General features: G+C 36.6%; 3 protein-coding genes across 8 annotated transcripts in view; all 3 read right to left on the bottom strand.

Annotated features, from left to right (window-relative positions):
* The window catches only part of LOC149951347 (uncharacterized), a 103,302-nt gene extending 85,181 nt beyond the window's left edge, over positions 1-18,121 (bottom strand). The window contains exon 1 of the mRNA XM_090167978.1: positions 18,037-18,121. The gene's annotated coding sequence lies outside the window, so the exon portion shown is untranslated. The remainder of the gene's footprint in view (positions 1-18,036) is intronic.
* LOC149951346 (uncharacterized) overlaps positions 1-27,807 on the bottom strand; it is a 468,892-nt gene that overhangs the window by 397,202 nt on the left and 43,883 nt on the right. Inside the window, exon 3 of one of the 6 annotated variants that reach the window (XM_090167988.1) lies at positions 16,569-17,072. The exons of the other annotated variants lie outside the window; for them this stretch is intronic. Within the exon in view, the coding sequence (XP_090024114.1) occupies positions 16,898-17,072 (175 nt within the window). The 3' untranslated portion in view covers positions 16,569-16,897. Of the gene's footprint in view, positions 1-16,568; positions 17,073-27,807 lie in introns of those variants that run through there. 6 annotated transcript variants of the gene reach the window in all.
* Positions 6,880-11,738, bottom strand: LOC149951348 (ABC transporter G family member 23-like). The gene is made up of 5 exons (XM_090169071.1): positions 11,505-11,738; positions 10,744-10,923; positions 9,950-10,327; positions 7,088-7,174; positions 6,880-6,993 (listed from the first exon to the last, which is right to left on the bottom strand). The coding sequence occupies exons 1-5, from the start codon at positions 11,736-11,738 to the stop codon at positions 6,880-6,882; spliced, it is 993 nt and encodes a 330-aa protein (XP_090025197.1).

Here is a 27,807-nt window from a genome sequence, read left to right as displayed (position 1 = left end):
ATAATTTATCCAAGATGTAAGCAGGCCAGTGAGATATTTCCTAAGCCCACATCCCTACTGATCAAGTGATTATCTTTCCCATAGACCATGAGAGATGTCATACTAATTTTTATCTTTGAGGCGCCAATTTCAAAATTTTATTAAACGGTAAAGCCCTTAATAGTTGACAATAGTTAACAATGATTAAAATACTTAATAATAATAATAATTGATACTATACAATTAATTTACTGGGAATTTTTGATACTGCAGTTCTGACCGTGTTACATTCAAGAATACGCAGGCATAAGTTTTTAAAAGTGAAATAAAATTAATTTAAAAATAATATGGTTATTTTAATATTTTAATAAACTATGTACACATTATTAACAGCAGCTCAACCAAATGAACCATTAACTTTAAGAAAAATGTTTAGTAATAATAGTTAGTACAATGTGATAGCTTTCATTAAATATGAAAAAACCAAACGGGGATAGACCCAGAATGATTAATGATTATATAAGAAAGTTATTAACTTATACCTACAGGAGTGCAAAGGCTTAAGTTTTTAAATGTTGATTACAATTAAATTAAGCAAGATCATGGTTAGAGTTAATAGTAAACTATACAGGGTCTTTGTTTTTGCTCGGAAAAGTGTTTTTTTTTCAAAAACTATTTATAGTACCGATTTCAAATTTGGAAGGTCAATTCTCTATACCGGGGGACATCAGTTTGAGAAATTTGAGCGTTTTCGGTAATGTTTTTCACCAATTTTGAAAAATTATTTTTCGACCACTAGGTGCGAGATAAAAAATTTCTATTATAAAGTTGTAGGCCGTCATCGAAAACCCTTAAAAATTGTTCACTCGACGAAAAACAACTTATTTATCAGTGAAAATTCGAGCTTGAAAAATTTACAAGTTGGTGAAGCCAAATTACGATTGTTTGAAACGATAATTGAAAAGGGAACAAGTCTAATACAAACGTAGTAGAGTTTTCACACTTGAAAAAATGTACACGTTTGGTTTTTAAATGCAGATATTTTATTCACATAAATTTTTACAAAACATTTTCAATAATATCACCATTGGCTGCAACACAGGTTTGTGCGCGGACAATTAAGTTCTCAAACGCTTTCTCTACCATTTCTGGTGTGACGTCTCGGCAAGCACTGATTATTCGTCTAATGAGTTCCTCCCTTGTTTCAATGGGCGTGGCGTATACCTTTGCTTTAACGAATCCCCAGAGAAAATAATCCAGCGGTGTTAGGTCAGGTGACCTTGCTGGCCAATGCACTGGACCATTTCTCCCTATCCACCTTTCAGGAAACTCGTTGTTGAGGTGCTCAGTTACTTGCCGGGAAAAATGCGGAGGGGCGCCATCTTGCTGAAACCACAACTGACGTCACTCAGTTCGTTCTGTAGAAAATGTAAATACCTTTGGCCGTTGAGGTTCGTCGGCAGGAAAAAGGGACCAATCAAACGGTTTCCAACAAGTCCAACCCAAACATTGACCCGTTCAAATTGAACCTGGTGATGATATTCAAAACCCCAATGTGGGTTGATGTCAGACCAAAGATGGCTGTTTTGATGATTAAAGGGCCCATCTCTAGAAAATGACGCTTCGTCGGAGAACAAAACATGGCGCAAAAATTGTCTATCTTCTTGGACAGCATTTAGTAACCAGTTGCTAAATTCATAACGTCTTTGATGGTCTCCGTCAATTAGTCCTTGGTGGAGCGTAGCTCTGTATGGGTGATAGCGATTCTTACGAAGAATTTTCCACACACGATTTGCAGAACAACCCAAATCAGCAGCGGCGTTAGCGCAACTGTGACGAGGATAATGCCACAAAGTACGCGAGTACATTGTTCTCGAAGTCTAAATCCGGTTGACCCAATCCGCGAAACCTAGGTTGCAAGTTACCAAATTGATTGAAATAGTGAATTGCTCGTCTTACTGTATTTACAGATGGTGCTCCATTTGGATGTCTTTCTGCGAAGATTTCAGCCACTCTTCTAAGGTTTTGCGCTGCTTCTCCATAGTAAATGGCAACTATCTCGGTACGCTCAGCTACTGAATAACGAGGCATTGTTCGATATATTATCAAACACTGATAATAATCTCCCAAAGTTTTCCTTTAAATACCCAATGCATGTTTAGGATTGACCTATAGCCTCGTGTTTTTTAAATCCGGTCGTTTTTTTAACCAAAGTTTCAACTGGATTAGGTAATTCGGTTTCAATTATCGTTTCAAACAATCGTAATTTGGCTTCACCAACTTGTAAATTTTTCAAGCTCGAATTTTCACTGATAAATAAATTGTTTTTCGTCGAGTGAACAATTTTTTAGGGTTTTCGATGACGGCCTACAACTTTATAATAGAAATTTTTTATATCTAGTGGTCGAAAAATAATTTTTCAAAATTGGTGAAAAACATTACCGAAAACGCTCAAATTTCTCAACCTGAAGTCCCCCGGTATAGAGAATTGACCTTCCAAATTTGAAATCGGTACTATAAATAGTTTTTGAAAAAAAACACTTTTCCGAGCAAAAAAAAAGACCCTGTATATATATTGATGTTTAATGAACAAAATAAATAATGCTGTTATATGCAATTTGTTTATAAAAATGTTCATTAATTTTGAAGAATTATAATTATATCGCCGCTGGATGGCGCTGTCGTACTATAACACTTTATATACCATTCGATTTGAAATTGCAAGGTCAACAACATTATTCAAAATCACAAACGTGCTATACTGAGCCATTGGTCGAAAAATTAACGATTTTATTAATTGCGTAGTAGTTTTAAAATTATTTCCGCTAGATGGAGCCTCCGAACTACGACATACAATATAACATTCGATAGGACATGACATAATTAACAACTTTGCTCTCGATCATAAAAATGATATCACCAACCGCTGTAGAGTTATTCCCAAAAACACGAAAATAGACAAAATGACGGCACTTTTCAAATAATCTGATCGCGGAAAACGTTTTTATAATTATATAAATAATTAAATACTATAAATAAATAAATACATAATTTCGCGTTTTAGTGTCCTGTGCTTGTTCTTCGCTCGAATTTATAATTAATATTGCACTGTGGGATTGACAGTTGGATCGAGAAATTAATCTTAGTTTGTTATAGCACGCTTAGTAAGGGAAATATGACGACAGAGTCGACGTGCTATCTTTGACTTCTTTGCAAAAACACCTTCGATTAAAGATATGTCGCTTATAAATTTTTCCGTTGAACAATTTTGACGACATTTTGTAAGCTGTGGTCAGGGTTGATTTTTTATTTGGCGAAATATTTTTCTACCACGGATGGCGCTAGTGACGCTAAGTAGCCCCTACCGATATTTTGTAGGCTTTACCTCATTACACTGGAGTACCAACGGAAAGGGAACACTACCAAGTTTTCGTGTTGATCGATCTCGGTTCTTTATGATCTATGTTATAAATTCATTACAAATTCAATTTTTTAAAATTGCGACCAATCTAAGCAAACCTAAGCTAATTAAGAGCCAAAAGGCAAAACTACGGTCAGTGTTATTCCATTTTTAATTCTAGTACAAAATTTGTATTTCAGTTCAAATAAATATCTGAGAAAATGAAATTTAATGTTCGCTAATTATAAATATTAAAAAAATAAATTTCCTTAAAATTCACACCGGAAAAAACGAAACAGAAATTAAAGTGATCACAGTTAGCTTGTAAAATTTAAATTTCCCGCTATCTCCTATAAATTAGGCTGCACCTCATTACTTCTATGCATTGGGATAATGCCCATAAGTATCTGAAGAGGCTACACAGTGTCGGGCGCGCCATCTATTTGCCACTTTTTCTTTAGCCAAACTCTCCTATGGTAGAATTGCTCAGTGATCGAACCATCTCTCTACAACCCTGCTGTGGTCAACGGAACTATAAACTATTAAGAGTAGCTCTGACGTAACGTTTCCAAAACAAATCAATAGTAACTTAACGATAACTTAACGAAATAATTTCCGTTGAGTGTTATTGAACGTAGTTCCTCTACGTCATAACGTCGTCCGTTCCGTCGTCTTGCCTTCCATTCACCTGAGCGTAAGATAAGACGACCGAGCAGACAATGTTATGACCTAGAGAAAGTTATTTTTCACTTCATAGGGGGATGAAAATTTCAGCGTCTGAATTTTGGAATCGGCCTATTCCTTCATTGAGATATTTCGTATAAAAATTATACTCTTTCTCCGAATCGGGTCGTTATAAAAATTGCACTAAACGGCCGCCAAGGGCTTGAGTGACTGTTCGGTCGGTTTCGTAGTGTACGCTGTCTACGTGTATTTGCCGACTCTATGAAGACTAATTGGAAGATTTAATTATAAAAAAACAGTAGCGTAGACATGGTGAGGGTTCCTGGGTCCAAACACCCCACTTGGGCGTACCTTTCATTGTACTAAATTTAACCCCAAGTCTACCCCCTCTAAACTTAAACGTAGTCCGAGCCCCTCCTTGACGAAGGTCTCGTTACGCCACTGACACTAACCGTATTAACTTCATTGTACTTTGTAAGGGCTCTGGTTAACTAGTTTCAGTAAGTTTTTAAATAAGTATTTTGGACTTTCAGGAGGCGTATTACAATCACCATTTCTGTCTGTGTGTTCGTGGGTGTGTGGGTGTGTCTGCCCGGGTTGCGAACGCGTTCGCATTTTCGGAGCAAAGTGTAATCGCTGCGTGTGCAGTTTCTTGAAATCACTGCGTTCGCAGCAGTTTCTTGGAATTAGGAAAAAGGTTTTTCCAAAAGACCCCAGTTTTTACATTGGGTGTACTATATTTTTTTTTTCAATTTGCGTTCTACCACAGAATCACGGATATTTATGAACTAACTGTATTAAATATTAATTTTGAATATTTATTTAAGATATTTCTCTTCGAATAAATTAATTGATTGCAAAGTTATCTATAAATAAAATCAAAAAATAATTATTTTATTTCTTGTTCGAGAATTGATTTTTTGGCCAACTCTCAAAATACCGCTTCCCTCGTAACGGGTAGGGTCGCGGTTGAGATTGGGATCTTCGGGTTGTACAACGCGGGCGAATTCGGCTTTTTGAGTGTAAGATTGAGTTGGTTCATTTGTAAAGCGTCGTAGTTGCACTGAGCAAGACTTAACAATTGACGACAAAGGCTCTCAATGGGACGTGGATCTGCGTCGTGACTGCTTTTATGATGGGTAATTAAATAGCTTTTTTGCGCAAATGAGTAACTACATTGGTTACATTCAAAGGGTTTCTTGTCCGTGTGAGTTCTTTGATGGGTAACCAAACAGTTCTGGAATACAGATGCGTAACCACACTGGTCACATAGAAAGGGTTTCTTTCCGTTTTCTTTTCTTTTGTGAAAAATAAAATGCCCCTTTTGGCTAGCGGCAGAGATGCACTCAGTGCACTTGTGTTTCTTCTCTTCTCGGCGGCTCATTTTGCAGGATTCACTCTTTAAGTTCAGCGCTGTCTCTCTTGGATTGAGAGATCTGTCTCGCTGCTACGACTGGAAGGACTTGAAGTGTTCCATATTGATAAAAACTGCTTTTAACAAAATTAAATCCCAGGATTAGCATTCGCGAGAAATGTTTTGGCTGTCAACCCTGATGCCTGATCAAGGTGATTTCGGTAACTGTTGACTAAGATCAAGGGTACCAATAACGTACATTTTATTGGTATTTTCGTATAATTGATTTAAGTAGATGACGTTACAGACCCCATATTGAAAAAAAAAACTAAGAGAAGGGCAGGCACAGTAGGCAGAGCTCAGGACGTGTGGCTTTTTCAAGTGACGTAAGTCATCTAGATGATACGTCTGTTGCCTATGATAACTGTAGAGAATACATTTTCAACAGCTTCTCTTCAAAAAACCTCCGCCAACCTTTCTTATCAGATCGTTCAAAGTGCATACTTCACCCTTTTTACCTAGTTAGGTCTAATTATTCCAATAAACATACGCTTTTACAACAACCAATTTAAATAAAATTCAGCCTTAAATACTAAAAAGATATTGCGAGAGTTTTAAGCGGAACTTGCACGGAGACATTGGTTTATTTATTTAAAAACAACGATAGTTAAAGTGTACAAGATTTTTTTATTAAAATACATAAAAAGTCTGACTAGTTAAGGATACACATGAACTGTCGTGGTTTATAAATTAATACACCAATACTACAAAAAAATCCAAGCAAAATAGGAACTTACTTTAACTTTACGGTCGGAAATCCTGATAATTTTAGGGCGAAGACAGAGCAGGGCGGTGCAACGCCTTCACCCGGCGGTGTCTCGGGAGGAACTAGTTTCAACTCTCTCGAGATTTAACTAAAGCCTGATTCCCATTGGCTGACGTCTCTGAGAAAACAGAGAATCGTAATCTTATCATTCGAGATTTTCTTTTGCGACACGTGGCAACTCAGCGTTAAGAATTTTAATGGAACCGATAACCCACTTGACCGGATTTCTAAAATTAAAATTTTGAGATTTTTTCCATATTAACAAAAACCACATAATTTAGCAAAAACTCGGAACCAGACGTGGGCAAAATTCTGAGTACTAAATAAACAGTGAGAATTCAAGTGTCGAAACTTCAATTACTTATAAGTAGAGTCATTAATGCCCGTGAGTTGAATCGACGGATCTCTATGTGAGCAATCTCTATCTAAGCTAAACGAATCACGCTCTCTCCTCGTTCGCTCTCTCTTCAGCGAGCAAGCTTTCGCTAAACGTTGAGATACCGCGTTCAACGGTAGCCGCTTACGTCGCGACGAACGAGTTTGTCGCGAACGAATAGGATTTTCGCTCGCTGCAATCGCTCTTGAAGACGTGGCCAAAATTGTCCCTTGAAACATTTAGCGAACAAATTAAGAGCTCTACTCTACTGGAAAATCTTGATCAATGTACTCGTGTAACTGTTGCCTCCATGGACGCCGCTCGTAACACTCAATTAGATAGGAAGATTCAGGACTGACTACGGTCAGTTTCTGCTGACCGCGGTGAACAAAACCGATTATTTAATGCCATGATTTTCAACTTTCCTGAAGCGTACACGGAACCAGGTGACTCTACCGCGATACTTACCCTCCTACTGGATGTCGGATTCTCCAAGGACTCTGAAGCGCGGTCAAACTCCACCGTGTCCTTCAACTTCTTCAACACGCACCTCCCCTATCAAACTTGAATTCCCCACGTTAGAACTAAAACATGTATTCCTGAATGGTGTGAAATCTCTGAAGGCTAAAGAGAACAGGATTAGATTTTCATGTACCATCGACCGCCCTCCGTTGCAACAATTAGCTCACTGCAATAACTGAGCTAAAGAGTCGACTGAACGCCAGTGAGAAGGACCTCTGTATACGTAGTGGCCAAGTCATTCCAAGGGGGCCCTAGACAAAGCCTCGGTGGTCAACCCTGCTCCTCATCCCTTCGTCCATTGTAAATACCCACCTTCCCCCCTCTCCTGTATCAACATCCATGTACACGTTCATATTGTAAATGTCCCCTCATCACCTTCATATTCCAGTGGAATTAATGGCCCACTGAATCCACTTTGCTGCACCTTTCGTCCATAGTGTTGCGGCGGTTTCCCGATCTCATCAGCATATAAATATTCTTCTCACACACTCATGCACACTTACTACGTAAAAATTGACTGGACTTTCGTTCCTGATACAAACTCCCCAGTCTGGCGATGTTGCAGTGACTGAAACTGGAAAACTCCCGCAATTTACTGCCTTCCGACAAGACCGATGTGGCCCAGCCAGGGGTGGAGGCGTCGCTTTACTATTTGTATCGTTCTTTAACGTCCACCGTGTTGACGTCCTACCGGCACCTCTGGTCCGTGACTACTCCGAAACACAAGGACTGGATTTCATAGCTATTAGCTGGAAACTATCAACCGTTTCTTATCTCTTCTGTCTGGTCTACCGCTCCCCTTCATATGACAATCACGAGGCCATCCCAGCTATTCTGAATGGGTGCACGGCGTACTGTACTGAATTGGACCATGAGCTTGTATTAATGGGAGATTTTAACTATCGCAACATTGACTGGACTCTGGGGCTGCCGCTTCCTTCTGCTAACAAAGCGACATTGGCCTTCCTAGAAGCTGTCCATTGTCATAATTTATCACAAGCAGTCCACGTAGCTACCCGCCTTGGCCACCTTCTGCAACGGCCAAGTGTCCTAGACTTAATTTTTACAAATGATGAGCACCTAGTGTTTGATGTGACCCAGCTTCCGCCACTAGGGAAGAGCGATCACAACGTCATCTCCTTCAGCCTGACCTGTCGAACCATAATTCCCTGAAACCATCTACAAGGCTATGTCGCGACTTCTATAAGGTAAATTATGAAGCCTTTCATGAATTCCTCTCACAGCAAGATTGGGAAACTGTTGTTGGCAGTGATGATGTTAATATTTGCTGGTCAGCCTTTATTGAAATCCTACATCAAGGCATCGAGCTCTATGTTCCATATCGACGTCTCGGAGAGAAACAGGCTTCGCTCTTTCATCCCCGTTTCGTTAAATCTAGGGAGTACAAGACCGGTGCCTGGCGCCATTACCTTCGAAGTAAGGCTCGTCACTACTCGTCTGCGGAGGTTGAGTTAGCGAGAAATGCTGTCACTAACGTATCCCGAAAGTTCAAGAGGAAGCTTGAGCGTGACTTAACGTGCCGTATTGCTGATAACCCGAAGGTCATTTTCAGTCATGTTAATAGTCTCCGAAAGACTAATTATGCCATGACTGCCATGACTAATCCCAGTGGAGGCTCATCGTTCAATCCCACTGAAATGGCTCAAACTCTTAACCAGTATTTCATTGGCGTCTCTTCGACGGCCCGCACTTCATCAGCTGCCGCTAGAGGCCTGTCCCACTGTCAGCACAACGTCTGAGTCACTTCTCATGCACTGCTAACTCTGTGCTACGTAGGGAGTGAGTTGAAAAGTATGCCGGTTTTTTTTTTCATTTTCCTACGATGAGTTACAACAGCACCAGAGAGCTTCAAAGTGTGGCCTACTAGCCCGTGGAAGTTGGCTACAACAAGCACCAAACCAAGCCAAGCAGCAGGGACTTTAAATACTGATTAAGTTTACTTTTTTACGCTAGTTACCTCGATTTGTTTACAAAGTCCTTTTTTACCTATCACACGAACCCAAACCTTAATGTTCGCGTTTCCCTGCTTTTTGGTTTTGCGCTTGTTGCAGCCTACTTCCAGGGGATAGTAGGCCACACTTTGAACGAGGGGTAAGACACTTATGATTTATGTGTACACCGGGAGTTCGACTCTGCAGAGTTCACGGGAGTTCGGGAGAGTTCTCGAGAGTTCGGGAGAGTTCGAGGAGAGTTCGGGAGAGTTCGGGAGAGTTCGAGGAGAGTTCGAGGGAGTTCGAGGAGAGTTCGAGGGAGTTCGAGGGAGTTCGAGGGAGTTCGTTAGAGTTCAGGGGAGTTCATAAGAGTTCCAATAGCAAATGGACACCTGAGTTCTTGAGTGTCTTACCCCTCGACTTTGAAACTCTTTGGCGCTCTTTTAACTCATCGTAGGAAAATGGGAAAAAACAGGTATACTTCTCAACTCACCCCTACAACTACTTAACATTTTGCATAACCTTCTGAAACACCCTGTATAGTTGTTGTCACGACTAAAAGGACAGAAAAATTGATTTTCAAGTGAAGTCTAATAAGAGGATCTCTAGCTTCGCAACGGTACAAGAGATGACCTTTATGCATGCCACCAATTAACCAAATTGTGCCCTTTCTTACTGGTGGATGGGATTAAAGTTTTATCATCCTAAAGCGAGTGGCGTCTTTCCAAAATCCTTCAAAAAGTAAACGTCGCGAGATAGGTCGCACGGGTTGTTAAGTTGCAACCCCATTTAATGCGAATTTACCCGAAATTGTGGTAAATATTATTTTTTTTAATTTTTATATTTTAGAACCTACCTGATAAACGGGAAAAGAACTGAGATGTTGCAAAAAATCGACGCTGAGATCATGAGGATTTTCTTCATTGACCACCGCCAGGGGTAAGTCGTGGATCGTAGACGCGATGCACCACCCGCACAATAACACAGTCAAAGACGGCAAGAAGAATTGCAAAAAGACTAGAAATCCATTTCGTTTCAAAAGTTTCAAGTTTTTCGAAACTAACGAAGGCACAACTTTTTTCATCACGAATCTCAAATCGGATTTTGAACCCAAATCCGGAAGCCACGACTTCATCTTCTTAAAAGTAACGTCCGGGTTGAATCTCTTCTGAGGTACAATGCAGGTATTTTTCACTGGTTCATTAAGTGGTATATCTTGACCATTCACTTTTTCCTAAATACAATAGTTGATTAAATTTAACCTTTACATATCAGACCAGCTACTGAGCTTATTACAAGAAAGAATATGGAATCATTAAGAAATGGATAGCCAGCTGACGTTCACACTAGGCAACTTTAATGAAATTACTTATTATACGCCAGAGTAAGAGAGTAATCTTTATTGAATTTTTGTTTCGAATTTATCTCTGCATACCAACCCTGTTTCGTTTTCATTTGCTTCAGCCATCATAAAATAAGCCAGTGCTACTACTTTTTAATTCAAATGTATATTAATATTATATTAAAAATAATATAATGGGCAGTATGTTACAAATTGGTAGTTTTCTGTGGATAATATATAAATGTTTGTCTATCAAAAGGAATATTTAGCCTTGCAAATTTAGTAATAACTAGAAATCAGTTTCTTACCAGTAAGTACTGAAATTCAGCACCAACATTCCCTGTTGTCGGAATTGTTTCTTCGCCCAGTGCATCTTTTTTTACGCAAATTAGGGAAAAACACCGTTCCAAACTTGTTTCTTTGAACTGTCTCATTAAATCGGACGGACTGGACTCCTCTAACATTTTTCCATCCCTCATCAGGCCCACCTGAAAGAGATCCATCAATGATCCTTAAACCTACTTTCGAGATATATAAAGCTGTTTAAACGATTTTAGAGTGAGTTAACCAAAAATAAAATAAAAATTCATTCACACAAGGTCGCTTTGACAATGTACAGTTTTGTCCGAAGAATACTTCAATTTCCGCCATTTTTTGCGCTTAAATCAGGATTAATCCTCATGATGATAATATTTAGGGTTCGTTCACAATTTTGTACCATAAAACACTTTTTCCTTTAGCGTCTATCTTCCTAAAAAAAGTAGCTTTAGTATAACCGCCACTCCTACATAACCAATAGCTAATGCAAATATTTACGATTGAACTCACCTATATTTAAAATTGAAATTTAAGCTTTGACTTAATTAAAATAAAATTACATTAAGCTATCTTTATATATTTTGTCCCTAAAAAAACGAAATCTATTTGAATAGGGAAAAATGTGTAAAATGGTCCCCTTTTCTTAAAATAATTTAGGCAGTCCACTGTAACATTCAGACACATTAGCACAACTTCACCCTATTTTCCTCTTTCCATAATTTCACTGTAGCAGAAAAGATCTTATAAGTACCAAGTTGGCATCCTTGGCTTCGTCGATGTAGTGAGTGGTAAGTAAAACTGTTGTACCCTTCGTTCTGGTCAAATGAAGCATAAAATCCCAGATCGTCCTTCTGAGGATGGGATCGATGCCCACCGTCGGTTCGTCCAGAATCAGGAGAGGGGCGTCGTGAAGAAACGCGCAAATCAAGGACACTCTCCTCTTTTGACCACGAAAAAACACCGTCAAAACCAAACCCAACCGCATTGTAATCCGTTAACGCTCATTTTTGAATTTGGTGGGGGAGTTGATTTTATCTTTTGGGATTTTGGGTGTTGAAAGATTATACGCAGTTCCTTTAGGGATAATATTTTTTTTTAGGGGCCGCATATTCCTTATATTTTTTTTTCTTTGGTTCAGCATGGGCCTTTATTGTGTAGTTATAGATTCTTTAGCTGTCTTAATCTGCGAGAAAGTTTTATTATCTTAGCACATATTGTTCCCCTTTTACTCTTAGTTTTGAAGTTAGATTTTTTTAGCCTTAAATAGTTTAAGAAAAATATCAATTTGTGGTGTAGGAGATAATATGCAGTTTTTAGGTAGTGAATATTTTTAAATTTTGATTTATGCTATTAAGAGTGTGTTTTGTAGGGGTGTTGTTTTTTGGGTTAAATTTATTAATAAATGGTCAAAGTTTTGTTTTAGAGTATTCTCTTTATGAGGGGAGTGTTAGAATGAGTTTTATACTTTTGTTTGACTGATTAGGCTTATTTTTTTTTCTGTAGTGTTGATCATTCGTACTTTTTTATAGAAGAAGTTATATAAGAGCTGACTTGAATTTTAGGCGATTTTCTTACTTGGTAGTCTTATTCGTTTTGAGCATGGGTTTATTTGTTTTAAGCCCTAATTTAGTATCTTTGTTACTAGGGTGGGATGGTCTTTGTTTAATTTCTTATTGTTAAGTAATTTTTTATCCCAATATTAAGGCTTATAACTCTGGTATAATCACTGTTTTAATGAATCGTATTGGGGATGTGGGTATTTTATTAGGTATTTCTTTTTTGGCCTCAAACGGGAGATGGAATTTTATTTGGCTCCCCCCAGGGGATCTAGGGGGTAATTTAAATATAGTTGGGGCTTTAATTATTTTAGGAGCGATAACTAGGAGAGCACAGTTACCTTTCTCTTGTTGGCTACCTGCCGCTATAGCTGCCCCCACTCCTGTTTCTGCTTTAGTGCATTCTTCTACTTTAGTGACTGCAGGTGTATTTTTACTTCTTTGTTCTGAGGGTCTTTTAGGTTTAGAGTTAAGGGGGGTTTTAATAGTGATTTCTTTATTAACCCTTATTATGGGGGGTATAGGTGCTTGTGTAGAAATAGATTTTAGGAAAGTCATTGCTTTGTCTACTTTGAGTCAATTAGGGTTGATAGTGTTTACACTTTCTTTAGGCCTTTGAGAAATAGCCTATTTTCATCTTTTGACTCACGCTATTTTTAAGGCCTTATTATTTTTATGTGCTGGTTTTGTTATTCATAGTGTATTTGGCTATCAGGATATTCGTGGTTTGGGGGGGCTAATACAGAGTTCTCCTTTTGTGGGCCTGGGGCTCCTAGTAAGTTTTTTAAGATTGTGTGGGATCACTTTTTCTTGCGGGTTTTACTCCAAAGATTTAATTATTGAGCTATATCTTATAGAGTCTAAAAATTTCTTTATTGCTTTTGGCTTTTTTTTGGTGTTTTTATGACGATCATTTATAGATTTCGTCTAGTTTACTATTTATGTATAAGAGACTATCAGGGGGGATGTTTACTGACTTACAAGGAGGATAGTACTATAAATTTTTCTTTACTTTGGACTATGTTTCTGGTGTTTATTTTCCTTTTTGGGGGAAGGTCTTTACTCTTACTTGTGTTCTTTTGGTACTATTTTTAGTAGTCTTAAATGTATCCTATAGAAGTTTTTTAGTAAAATTTGTTAACGTGGTAATAAATTTTTATTGGGGATATGATTTTTAAACTGGGTTAGTTCTTACCCTGGAATGCTTTTAGGGGATAAAATTGGCAGGGTGGTGGTTCTAGGGGACTTAGGTTGAAATGAATTAATAGGGGGTGTAGGTGCTTATAAAGGTTTAGGTGAAATAAGAGTAAAAATGCAAAGTTATCAGTATAATTTTTTAGGGTAACAGTTAGGTCTCATTTTACTATTTATAGTTTGTTGTCTTTTTTATTACTTGTATAGTTTAAGTAGAATATAGTTTTGAAGCAACTAGGGTAAGAATTTTATAAGTATTCTTAACCAAAGGTAGTTTGGGTCTGAAAATCCCACGTGTTTTTTACACCATAAAAATAAAGACTATGTTGTCAATTAACATTTTTAAAGTTAGCGGCTTTATTTATTTAGTCTCTTTAATAGGAGTGTTTTCAATTTTCTTATTAACAATAAGATACTTCTATTTGGTTTCTATTAAATTAATAGGGACTGTCCCTCTTTCAGGCCAAACTGAATGTAATGTTATACTACTATTAAAGGATTAAGGCTAGGTAGGCTTACAATTTTTAATTGCAAATTAAACTTTATTTTTTAAATACTAACCTTAAGTTCAATTAAGTGCACCTTGGTGCCATTCGTGTAATAGTCCTAGTATTAAAATAAGTACTAGAATAATAACGGATGTAACTATTGTTATTGACATAAAGTCTCTAATAGGGAAGGGGATTATAATTACCATTTCGATGTCAAATACAATGAAAATTAATGCAATCAAAAAGAATTGGAGAGAGAACGAGACTCGGTTCTTATACAAGGGGTTGAATCCGCACTCAAATGGAGAAATTTTTTCTAGTGCAGTGTGGGAGGCAAAAGCTAAATTAGAGGTGAGTAATATAAATAAGATTCTAATTATTAGGGTGATTAAAACTAGTGTAATAATGATTATCTAATTTATTCAAACTTTTTAGTTGGAAGTTAATTTTACTTTGATTATACTAAGTAGATAGCTACCTCATCAGTAGATTATTGAGTATAGAAGTAACCAGACCACGTCTACGAAATGTCAGTATCAAGCTGAGGCTTCAAACCCAAAATGATGAAGACTTGAAAAATGAAAGTTGTTATGCCGTAGTAAGGAGACTATTAAAAGGGTGGATCCCACAATTACATGCAAGCCATGAAACCCTGTTGAGACAAAAAATGTGGTGCCATAAATTGAATCTGCGATGGTAAAAGGAGCTTCGATGTACTCCCAGGCTTGTAAAATTGTGAAGTATACTCCTAAGGCTAGAGTGATTGCTAAGGCTGATTTAGCTTGTGAAAAATTATTATGTAGGAGTCTATGGTGTGCCCATGTAATTGAGATGGCTGAAGAAAGGAGGATTGTTGTGTTAAGTAGTGGGATCTGGAGTGGGTTAAAAGGTTGAATTCTTTGTGGGGGCCAGATTATCCCTACTTCGATATTAGGGGCTAATCTTCTATGCAAAAAAGCCCAAAAGAATGAGATGTTGAAAAATACTTCTGAAATAATAAAGAGGACCATACCTCATTGGAGCCCTCTTATAACTTTATTGGAGTGTATTCCTTGGAATGTTGCTTCTCGAGTGATATCTCGCCATCATTGGTAGGCTGATAGGGATAACATTATTAGTCTAATTAATAGTAAAAAGTTAACTTTTAGGTACATTCATCTAATAATACCTGAAGTTATAAATAGGACACTAAGTGATGTTGTTAAAGGCCATGGGCTTTGATCTACAATATGGTAGGGGTGAAAGTTCTTCATAATGGATTTCTGCTGAGTATAAAGAGATTAAAACGATAAAAACGTAAGCTTGGATTATAGCTACCGCCCATTCTAGGGTCAAGAGTAAGAATTGTGTCGGAATAATTGCTCTTCTTTTAGTTAAAGAACTAATTGTTCCTTGGTTACCAAGAAGCGTTAGAAGGAGATGCCCTGCAATTATATTAGCAGATAGTCGGATAGCGAGAGTAATAGGCCGAATTGCATTTCTAATTGTTTCAATTACAATTATGAAGGTTATTAAAGCAATGGGGGTGTTGTTGGGGAGTAAGTGCGCAAATATCTTATTTGTATTATTTAGCCATCCGAATAGTATAAATGTGACTCAGATTGGAAGGGCTAAGCTTAGTGTAATTACTATGTGACTGGTGGCGGTGAAGATAAATGGGAATAGTCCTATTAAATTATTAATTAGAATTATCCATATTAGTGCGATAATAATTAGGGGTATTCCTTGTGTTGAAGTTCTCCCAAATAGGGCTGTAAGTTCCTTAGTTAAGGAGTTTACCCCCCTACTTATTAAAGTATTGCTTCGCGTTGGTGGTAGCCAAAATCATAAGGGTATAATGAAAATAGGACTAAACGCTCTAATTCAGTTTATTGAGAAATTTTGTGAAGTAGATGGGTCAAAAGTGGAGAATAAATTAGTTATCATTGTCAGTTTAAGTTTTTGTTTCGTTGGTTTGGGAGGTTGTTTATAGCCCTCGCATTGAATTTTTTGTACAAACTTAGTATAATTAAAGTTAATCTTATTAAAATGAGAGGATAAAAGAAAAGGCTAGTTCATATTATGGGGGCTATTTGTGGCAATAAAAGGGGCGATTGCGATTGTATTTTGACAAAATACTGTTATTTGTTAACTACCCTCTTCATTAAGGGGGGAACCCATAGGATGGTTTAAGAGACCAATGCTTATAATTTCAGCCACTTAATGATATTATCTATATATTTTCCCAACCTTCCATATTAATCCAGTTGATATAATTTTGTGTTGGGATACTTTCTAGAACGATGGGTATAAAACTGTGTTCTGCCCCGCAAATCTCTGAGCATTGGCGTAGAATACTCCATTTCGTAGGAACTGCGAATGCAAAGAGCCCTAGCAACTGCGAACGCGGTGATTTCAACACAAAGCGTACGCAGTGATTACACTTTGCCCCGAAAATGCGTACGCGTTAACAGGACACACACATACACCCACACACCCACCCACCCACAGACACGGTTATTGTATAACCCCTCCAGGGTACAAAAGCTTGGTTCTAAAATTCAGAAATTTTGTTCTTCCGAACCACATTCGATCTTGACGAGAGTGTTCTGGTTCATTGAGACACCCTGGTTGTTATCCTCATTTGGCCGATCTCCCAACTCTTCTAATTTGACGACTGACGGAACACCCACAAGCTCCAAGAAGTCATAAAGGGGCTCTTCTTTGATGGCGCTGACATCGACTGCGAGGAATTCTTTGCCAAGGACCACTTCGTTATTAATGGGTAGGGTCGCGGTTGGGTCGGTGTCAGTTAAGGGATCTTCTGATTGAACGATGTGGGCGCAGTCAGATTTATCGATGCCGGATGGAATTTGTTCATTTGTGACGCGTCGTAGCTGCACCGAGCAAGACCTAACTCCCCATTAACGACAGAGGCTCTCAATCAGCCGAGGTCGTGAAGGTGTTCGGTGTCGTGGATCTGGGTCGTGACTGGTCGAAGCGCCACTTTGGTTTCCTGGAAGACCATGATTTCCAAGGTTAGCTCGAAAGGTTCTTTTCGTGGGGAAGTTCTGGTCGCAAATTCGGTACTTGTGTGACCTTGCAGTCTGTGCGTGACGCGCTTTTTCACTTTGAAATAATTTTATATCGTATCTGGCCCGGTATCCACGCTTTGGACATCCAGTTGGTTTCTCGCCCGAGTGAGTTCTTTTGTGGGACTTCAAATAACTCTTTTGTGAACCTGTGTAACTACACTGGTCACATTGAAATGGTTTCTCACCCGTGTGAGTTCTTTTGTAGGAATCAAACTATTCTTTAATGAAAATGCTTTACTACACTGGTCACATTGAAATGGTTTCTCGCCCGTGTGAGTTCTTTTGTGCAAAATCAAACGGCTCTTTAGTGAACATGCGTAACTACACTGGTCACATTTAAAAGTTTTCTCGCCCATGTTAGTTTTTTTATGGGAAATCAAATAGCTCTTTCGTGAAAAATCCCTTCTACACTGGTCACATTGAAATGGTTTTTCGCCAGTATATTTTCTTTTGTGAGCAATAAAATTTCCCTTTTCGTTCGTGGCATAGACTTCTTCAATTATCGGCTGCTCATTTTGCCAGATTCGAGTTTTAAGTTCTGCGTGAAGTTTCTTTTGGATTGAGGAATTTGTCTCGCTGCTATGACTGGAAGTATTTGAAGCGTTGGTTTTCGAGAAGACCACTTGCAGAAAAACCTGAACAAAATAAAATTCCTATATTAGCAATCACGAAATGTTTGGTGAAAAGAGATTCGGTGGTCATCCTTTCTGAAAGTGATGATTGAAATTAAATTTTGTTGACTTACATCGTAGGAGTCAAGGACGTGTATTTTAATTGAAATTTAGACTCGAATTGCTTGGAAAATGCCGTAACAGAGGCCATATTTAAAAAGAGCTAATTGAAGGGCAGACACAGCAGGCGGAGCTCAGGGCAATTGTTGCGAGGTCACAGGTTGTAGAATGTTGAGTTGAGTATTGCACCACAGTTATGCAATTCTACTGATAAACTAATGTTTGACAATTACTTACTCTCTCCTATTTGGGTGTTGTGGCGGAACTTGTTTTTGGGCCACCGGTCTCTGGAAGGTTGTCGATGATCCGGGTTCCAGGCTGGCTGGATGGTTAGGTGCAACCGTGGGGTAGCACTTCTAGAAATGCCAATACACTAGACCAAAATCCGTATGGGATTTCGTATTTTTTAAAAATTCTGGATTTTAACAAAATTATCCAAAAACTTAAACGAAACCACCGAATACAGATAGATTTTATAAAAATATACAAATCTAAGGAAAGATACGCAAATTAATGTAAAAACGTAAATATTTTCAAAAAATTTGAAATCCGAAAATTCATTGAAATTCCGAAGAATCAATTGGACATTGTGTTTCGGAATGCTCGGGTTGGTACAATAGACTTAGAAGGATGAGTGCGTGATTGGTTGAATAATAGGAAAGGAGCTTCAAACAAGGGAATTATTTAAATAGGGTTTCCCATAGCCTTCCAGCCGTTTGTGCGAACCTTAATGTCAAAACTTAGTAGATTTAAATCAGGGTATTTAAATATTACATTTGAATGTTACCAATTTAATCATTATCTTAATTTGAGCGAATGAAAGAGTGGCTATTACAATATTCGTCGTCGAGCAATCGTTTCTCAGCAAAATTACCGATTCGGCAAACGTTTTGTCTAAATATGTTGAAAAATAAAGCATTTCATTGTTGGGTATCCAGTTCTACACTGGGGCAGATGTGAAGAACAGCCGTTGTCTATGCTACAGTAACTAGATTACAAATACAATTAGTAAGCTTCAGTATTTACGGAGAATCCTGAGCAAAATCCATCTGCCAAATATACGAAAGTTTCAAAAGGTAAAATTCAAGGTGAATTAGAGTATCGACGTATTAAGCTATGGGCGTAACTATGGCGTAAAACAATGAAATTGCTTTAAGACTTTATTAAAATTACGGAATAAAATATCTATAGCGCCTAGAACTTTATTTACTATTCATAATAACAAAAAACATACTAAAAATACGAAGAAAAAACCTAATTACTAAGATAACTAAACAGATGAGGCTAACGGGGTCTTATATTCTAACACTGCGTTTTTACACACCATCCCTAGGGATTTGAGTGTAATAGTTTCAAGTATTGTGTCCGCCGCCGCCCCCAATCGATTGGAAATATCAAGCCCTCGCCGGCATTGTTAACATTTGTGAGATCGGGGCCCCAGAAGTGGGGCATTGGCCCATTTCAGTGATTTTGGCGATTTTTGAATTTAAACGTACATAATGTTTTTAAATTAAGAGCAACTTGGTTGAATATTATATTTCTAGTTTGTACTCATCATGTCTGAAGTACGTTTTCGGTTGCATTAAGAAATTTTAATTTTAAGTGACCTCACAACCCACGTACGCACTATTGTCATATTTGAATTCCGTGCCAATTGATACAGGAATAAACCTACTGCATCTTACCAAGAAACCTTCTATTTTACCAAAGGCTCATTTTCAACTAATTAGGCAACCCCAACGCCATCTCCTGGTTACAATACAGTAATCTATTATATGAATAGCATAACGTAATTTTCCTTTTTCTTGTTGGACTAGAAAAGAAAAAGAAAAAATTAAGTTTAATAAGACAATTATCTCCTGTACCTTCAAAGGGCACCGTGCGGCAACACCAAAACTTAAAAGTAAGCTAACTAAGCTTTTAGGCCCATAACCTAAGGATGAGAACAACTCCTTTTATAATCATAAAACCTGCCAACCTAATTTTCCTAATAATAGTTATATTAGGGCCAATAATATCACTTAGAGCTACATCCTGATTTTTAGTTTGATTTGGCCTCGAAATAAACTTGATAGGCCTTATCCCCTTAATCATTAATAAAATAAATATTAGTAGCTCAGAAGCTGCTATAAAATAATATTTTGGTTCAAGGGGTAGCCTCTTCTATGCTTATTATCAGATCCGTACAAATAGAAATAAATTTTTCATTATCTTCTCTCACACTATTAGCATTAATAACAAAAGTAGGAGCAGCTCCCCTACATTTCTGAATTCCTACACTCTTAGAGTGTGTAGATTGAATAAGCACATTTATCATCCTTACATGAAAAAAACTAACCCCGTTACTCCTAGTAACCTTAACAATAACAAAAATAAATCTTTTATTTTATATTGTACTATCATTAATTTTCGGAGCTTTAAGAGGGTTCAACCAAACTTCTACAAAAAAATTCTAGGATTTTCATCTATGTCCCATTTAGCCTGACTCCTAGTAGCACTAAAACTTAACTTAAAAATCTTTATAATTTATTTTCTTGTCTACTCAATTACCTTAGCTATTTTATCAAATATTTTAAGTAAACATAATATTAACTCACTTAACAAAACTATAGTTATATCTAGAGGATCCAAGCTACCCCTCTACCTCCTAATGTTAAGTTTGGGAGGGATGCCCCCTATAATTGGATTTTTTCCAAGGATATTTGTTCTAACGCTACTACTTACAAATGATAGATACTGCCTAATTCTCTTAATATTGCTAGGTTCTATAATTAATTTATATTTTATCTACGAATTACTTACACAGCCTTAGTCCTATTTAATCAAAGCCCCCTAAACTACAAAAAGAACAAAACTGACTCTCAATTTTATTCCTTTTGTTAGGCCCTCTGATTATCCTAAGCTATTAAAGCTTTAAGTTAAAAAAAACTATACACTTTCAAAGTTTACATTAATCAAAATTAAGCTTTAATAACGTATATCTTAAAATTTGCAATTTTAATTTTTTTTAAACTATAAAACCATAGTAAAAGGGATAACCCATCAATAGATTTACAATTTACCTCCTATTCTCAGACATTTTACCGCGATGATTATGCTCAACTAACCATAAAGATATTGGGACACTATATATAATTTTTGGTGTTTGAGCTGCAATAGTTGGCTCTGCCCTAAGAATCCTTATTCGAATTGAATTAGGTCAACCGAGTTCAATAATAGAATGTAATTGTTACATCCCACGCTTTTGTTATATTTTTTTTTATAGTTATACCTATCATAATGGGAAATTTCGGGAACTGGTTAGTCCCCTTAATACTTGGGGCCCCAGACATAGCTTTCCCACGTTTAAACAACATAAGATTTTGGTTACTCCCACCCTCTTTCCTATTACTTTTAAGATCCACCATAGTAGAAAGTGGGGCCGGAACCGGATGGACAGTTTACCCCCCTCTCTCAAGAAACCTAGCCCATAGAGGACCCTCTGTTGATCTAACTATTTTTTCTTTGCACTTAGCAGGAATCTCCTCAATTTTAGGGGCTGTAAATTTTTTCACAACTGTTATTAATATACGAACCCCAGGGATATTTTTGAACGAGTACCTTTATTCGTCTGATCAATTAAAATTACAGCAATTCTCCTCCTTCTCTCACTACCAGTTCTCGCAGGAGCTATCACAATGCTCTTAACTGACCGTAATTTTAATTCTTCTTTTTTTGACCCAGCTGGAGGGGGGGGGGACCCGATTTTGTACCAACACCTATTTTGAGTTTTGGTCATCCAGAAGTATATATCTTAATTCTCCCAGGATTCGGAATAGTTTCCCACATTATTAGCCACCAAACAGGAAAAAAGAACCGTTCGGAACACTAGGAATAATATACGCAATGCTAGCTATTGGTATCTTAGGCTTTGTTGTTTGAGCCCATCATATATTCACTGTAGGAATAGATGTAGACACACGAGCTTACTTCACCGCTGCTACAATAATTATTGCTGTACCCACAGGAATTAAAATTTTTAGCTGATTAGCAACAATACATGGATCAAAGCTAAATTTAGACCCCTCTCTTTATTGAAGCCTAGGTTTTGTCTTTTTATTTACTATAGGGGGACTCACAGGAGTAATCTTGGCAAACTCCTCACTAGATATATTATTCTCCATGACACCTACTATGTAGTCGCACATTTTCATTATGTTCTATCAATAGGCGCAGTCTTTGCCATTATAGGGGGAATTGTCCACTGAATACCCCTATTTACAGGACTAATTATAAACCCTAAATGATTAAAAACACACTTTATCCTTATATTTTTAGGGGTTAATTTAACCTTCTTCCCCCAACACTTTCTTGGGCTAGGAGGAATACCCCGACGATATTCTGACTACCCAGATGCCTATACCTCATGAAATGTTATATCCTCACTTGGTTCCACTCTATCCATAATTGCAATAATTTATTTAATTTTTATCATTTGAGAAATTATAGTAGCCCAACGAATTATAATATTCTCCTCCCATATACCAACTTCTGTAGAATGGGCACATCAACACCCTCCAATAAGTCATACTAACACTCAATTAAATTTAGTATTCAATTATGGCAACTTGAAATAAAATTCTTTTCACAGACGCAGCTTCCCCTATTATGGAACAAATAATCTTTTTCCACGACCATACTTCAATCATTTTGATCTTAATAACTATTCTAGTTTCATATATGATAATTAATTCATTAATTAACAGGTTCTCAAATCGACTCCTGTTAGAGGGGCAAGAAATCGAGACTTTCTGAACAATCATTCCCGCTTTCATACTTATTTTTATTGCCTTCCCATCGCTACAACTACTTTATATAATGGATGAAACAAACCACCCAAATATAACCATCAAAACTATAGGGCACCAATGATACTGATCATACGAATAGACGGATTTCAAAGACATCATTTTTGACTCTTATATAATCCAAACAAATGACCTTTCACGAAATAACTTCCGCCTATTAGAAGTAGATAACCGAGTAGTAATCCCAACTAATATTAATGTTCGCCTTTTAATCTCAGCTACTGATGTAATCCATTCATGAGCAATACCCTCAATAGGGATTAAAGCAGATGCTGTCCCTGGACGACTCAACCAACTCCCTCTTTTATCCCTACGAAATGGAGTCTTCTACGGCCAATGCTCAGAAATTTGTGGCACAGAACATAGTTTTATACCTATCGTACTAGAGAGTATCCCAACACAAAATTATATCGACTGGATTAATATAGAAGGTTGGGAAAATATATAACTTTTTCCTTTAAGTGGCTGAAATTATAAGCATTGGTCTCTTAAACCATCCTATGGGTTCCCCCCTTAATGAAGAGGGTAGTTAACAAATAACAGTATTTTGTCAAAATACAATCGCAATCGCCCCTTTTATTGCCACAAATAGCAATAATCCCCTCATTTTAATAAGATTAATTTTAATTATAATAAGTTTTTACAAATAATTCAATGCCGGGACTATAGATAATACCCTATAAATAAGCAAAACAGAGCCTTCAACTGACAATGATAACTAATCTATTTTCCACTTTTGATCCATCTACTTCACAAAATTTTTCAATAAACTGAATTAGCGCCTTTAGCCCTATTTTAATTATGCCCTTATGATTTTGGCTGTCACCAACTCGAAACACTACCTTAGTAAGTAAAGGAATAAACTCTCTAAATAACGAGCTTACAGCTCTATTAGGAAGAACTTCAACACAAGGAATACCTCTAGTCATTATCGCACTAATATGAATAATTCTAATTAATAACTTAATTATGCTATTCCCATTTATCTTCACCGCCACAAGTCATATAGTTATCACACTAAGCTTAGCCCTTCCAATCTGAGTCACATTTATACTATTCGGGTGACTAAATAACACAAACAAGATATTTGCACACTTACTGCCCAATAACACCCCAATTGCTTTAATAACCTTCATGATTCTAACTGAAACAATTAGAAATGCAATTCGGCCTATTACTCTCGCTATTCGACTATCTGCAAATATAATTGCAGGGCACCTTCTTCTAACGCTCTTAGGCAACCAAGGGGCAATTAATTCTTTAATTAAAAGAGGAGCAATTATTTCAACACAATTCTTACTCTTGACCTTAGAATGAGCAGTAGCCATAATCCAAGCTTACGTTTTTATCGTTTTAATCTCCTTATACTCAACAGAAATCCACTATGAAAAACTTTCACCCATACCATATTGTAGACCAAAGTCCATGACCCTTGACAACATCGCTTAGTGTCTTATTTATAACTTCAGGTATTATTAGATGGATATACCTAAAAGTTAACTTTTTACTATTAGTTAGACTAATAATATTATCTCTATCAGCCTACCAATGATGACGAGATATCACTCGAGAAGCAACATTTCAAGGAATACACTCCAATAAAGTTATAGTAGGCCTCCAATGAGGCATAATCTTATTTTTTATCTCAGATGTATTTTTCTTTATCTCTTTCTTCTGGGCTTTTTTGCATAGAAGATTATCCCCTAATATCGAAGTCGGAATAATCTGACCCCCTCAAAGAATTCAACCTTTTAACCCTCTCCAAATCCCTCGACTTAATACAACAATCCTACTATCTTCAGGTATCTCAATTACATGAGCACACCATAGACTCCTACATAATAATGTTTCACAAGCTAAATCAGCCCTCACAATTACTCTAGCACTGGGTGTATACTTCACACTTTTACAAGCCTGAGAGTATATAGAAGCTTCTTTTACCATCGCCGATTCAATTTATGGCACCACATTTTTTGTCTCAACAGGGTTTCATGGACTTCATGTAATTGTAGGATCCACCCTTTTACTAGTCTCTTTACTACGACATAACAACTTTCATTTTTCAAGTCTTCTTCATTTTGGGTTTGAAGCTGCAGCTTGATACTTACATATACTTACATTTCGTAGACGTAGTTTGATTGCTTCTATACTCAATAATCTACTGATGGGGCAGCTATCTATTTAGTATAATCAAAGTACAATTAGCTTCCAACTAAAAGGTTTAAATAAATTAGATAATTATTATCACATTAGTTTTAATTGCCCTAGTAATTAGAGTCCTATTTATATTTCTCACCTCTAATTTAGCTTTATCACCCCACACTGCGCTAGAAAAAATTTCCCCCTTTGAGTGTGGCTTTAACCCTCTCTACAAAATCCGAGTTCCATTATCTCTCCAGTTCTTTTTAATTGCATTAATTTTCATTGTGTTTATAATCCCCATCCCTGTTAGAGACTTTATATCAATACAGATAGTTACATCCGTTATTATTCTGGTACTTATCTTAATACTTGGACTATTACACGAATGAAACCAAGGGGCACTTAATTGAACTGAAGGTTAGTATTTAAAAAATTAAATTTAATTTGCAATTAAAAATTGTAAGCCTACCTAGCCTTAACCCTTTAATAGTAGTATAACATTACATTCAGTTTGGCCTGAAAGAGGGACAGTCTCTATTAATTTAATAGAAACCAAATAGAGGTATCTTATTGTTAATAAGAAAATTGAAAACACTCCTATCAAAGAGAATAAATAAATAAAGCCGCTAACTTTAGAGATGTTAATCAACAACATAGTCTTTATTTTTATGGTGTAAAAACACATGGGATTTTCAGACCCAAACTACCCTTGGTTAAGAATACTTACAAAATTCTTACCCTAGTTGCTTCAAAACTATATTCTAATTAAACTATACAAGTAATAAAAAAACAGCAAACTACAACTAATAGAATGAGCCCTAGCTGATAACGCTGCATTTTTACTCTTATTTCTCCTAAAATCCTAAATATACCTACACCCCCTACTAATTCATTTCAACCTAAGTCTCCTCAAACCATTATTCCGCCAATTTTATCCCCTAAAAGCATTCCAGGGTAAGAACTAACCCAGCTTAAAAATCATATACCCAATAAAAAAATTATCATCACATTAACAAATTTTGTTAGAAAACTTCTATAAAATAAATTTAAGGCTACTAGAAATAGCACCAAGAGTAAAAATCTTCCCTCAAAAAGATAAATAGACACCAGAAGCATAGTCGTATGCTCTTATATATAAGTAATAAACCAAACGAAGTCTGTAAATTATAGTCATAAAAACACCAAAAAAGAAACCAAAAACAATAAAAAAAATTTAGACCCTATAAGATATAGCTCAATAATTAAATCTTTAGAATAAAAGCCACATGAGAAAGGATTCCCACATAATCTTAAAAAGCTTACTAAATACCCTAGACCAACAAGAGGAGATCTCTGTATCCGCCCCCCCAGTACCCGGATATCCTGATAACCAAATATACTATGAATAATAAAACCGGCGCACAAAAATAATAAAGCCTTAAAAATAGCACGAGTCAAAAGATGAAAATAGGCTATTTCTCAAAGACCTAAAGAAAGCGTAAATACTATTAACCCCAACTGACTCAAAGTAGACAAAGCAATTACTTTCCTAAAATCTATTTCTACGCAAGCACCCACACCTCCTATAATAAGAGTTAATAAAGAAATTACTATTAAAAACCCCCTCAGCTGCAAACTCAAAAGACCCTCAAAAACGAATTAATAGAAATACACCTGCAGTCACTAAGGTAGAAGAATGTACTAAAGCCGAGACGGGTGTAGGGGCAGCTATAGCTGCAGGCAACCAACACGAAAAAGGTAACTGAGCTCTCTTAGTTATCGCCCCTAGAATAATTAAAGCCCCAACAACATTAAGGTTACTACTCAAATCCCCAGAAAAAAGCCAGATAAAATTCCATCTCCCACATGAAGCCAAAAAAGCAATACCTAATAAAATACCCACATCCCCAATACGATTCATTAAAACCGTAATTATACCACAATTATAAGACTTAACGTTAGGGTAAAAAATTACTAAACAATAAGAAATCAGACCAAGCCCATCCCACCCTAGCAGCAAAGACACTAAGTTAGGGCTTAGAACAAACAAACCCATTCTCAAAACAAATAAAACTACCAAATAAGAAAATCGCCTAAAATTCAAGTCAGCTCTTATATAACTTCTTCTATAAAAAAAGCACAAATCTTCTAATAATCAACACAACAGATAGAAAAATAAACCCACTCAATCAAACAAAAGCATAAAGCTCACCCCCACACTTCCCTCATAAAGAGAATACTCTAAAACAAAACTTGGACCATTTATTAATAAATTTAGCCCAAGGAACAACACACTCTTAATAACATAAATCAAAATTTAAAAATATTCACTACCTAAAAACTACACATTATCTCCAATACCACAAATTGATATTTTTCTTAAACTATTTAAGGCTAAAAAAAATCTAACTTCAAAATTAAGAATAAAAGAGGGACAATATGGGCTAAAATAATAAAACTTTCTCGCAGGTTAAGACAACTAAAAAAACTATAACTACACAATAAAGGACCATGTTGGACCAAAGAAAAAAAATATAAGGAATATGCAGCACCTAAAAAAAACATTGGACCTAAAGGAACTATATATAATTTTTCAACACCCAAAATTCCAAAATATAAAATCAACTCCCCCACCAAATTAAAAAATAGTGGAGCAGCTATATTTATTGCACTTAAGAGAAATCAAAATAACCCCATAAAAGGGTTAACCAATAGCATTCCACGAATTAATAAAAGACTACGTGGATGTAACCGCTCATAAACCATATTAATTAAACTAAATAACCCAGAAGATGTAAACCCATAAGCAATTATCATAATTACTCCTCCAGTATAGCCATATACTCTTAAACTAAAAACCCCTCCTAAAAACATTATTATATGCCCAACAGAAGAATATGCTACAAGAGACTTTAAATCTCCCTGTGATAAACAAATAACTCTAGCCAACCCCCCCCCCCCCCAAAACCGAAAAACTTAATACTAAATCCAATCAGCTTTTAAGGACATTTACAAAAAAAGGTAAAAACCGGATAACACG

Source organism: Leiobunum rupestre, chromosome 3 (genome assembly GCF_980474605.1).
Source record: "Leiobunum rupestre chromosome 3, qqLeiRupe1.1.hap1, whole genome shotgun sequence".
NCBI classification, from domain to species: Eukaryota; Metazoa; Arthropoda; class Arachnida; order Opiliones; family Sclerosomatidae; genus Leiobunum; species Leiobunum rupestre.
Note: the sequence above shows the minus strand (reverse complement) of the source record. Positions and strands in the feature narration are given on the sequence as shown.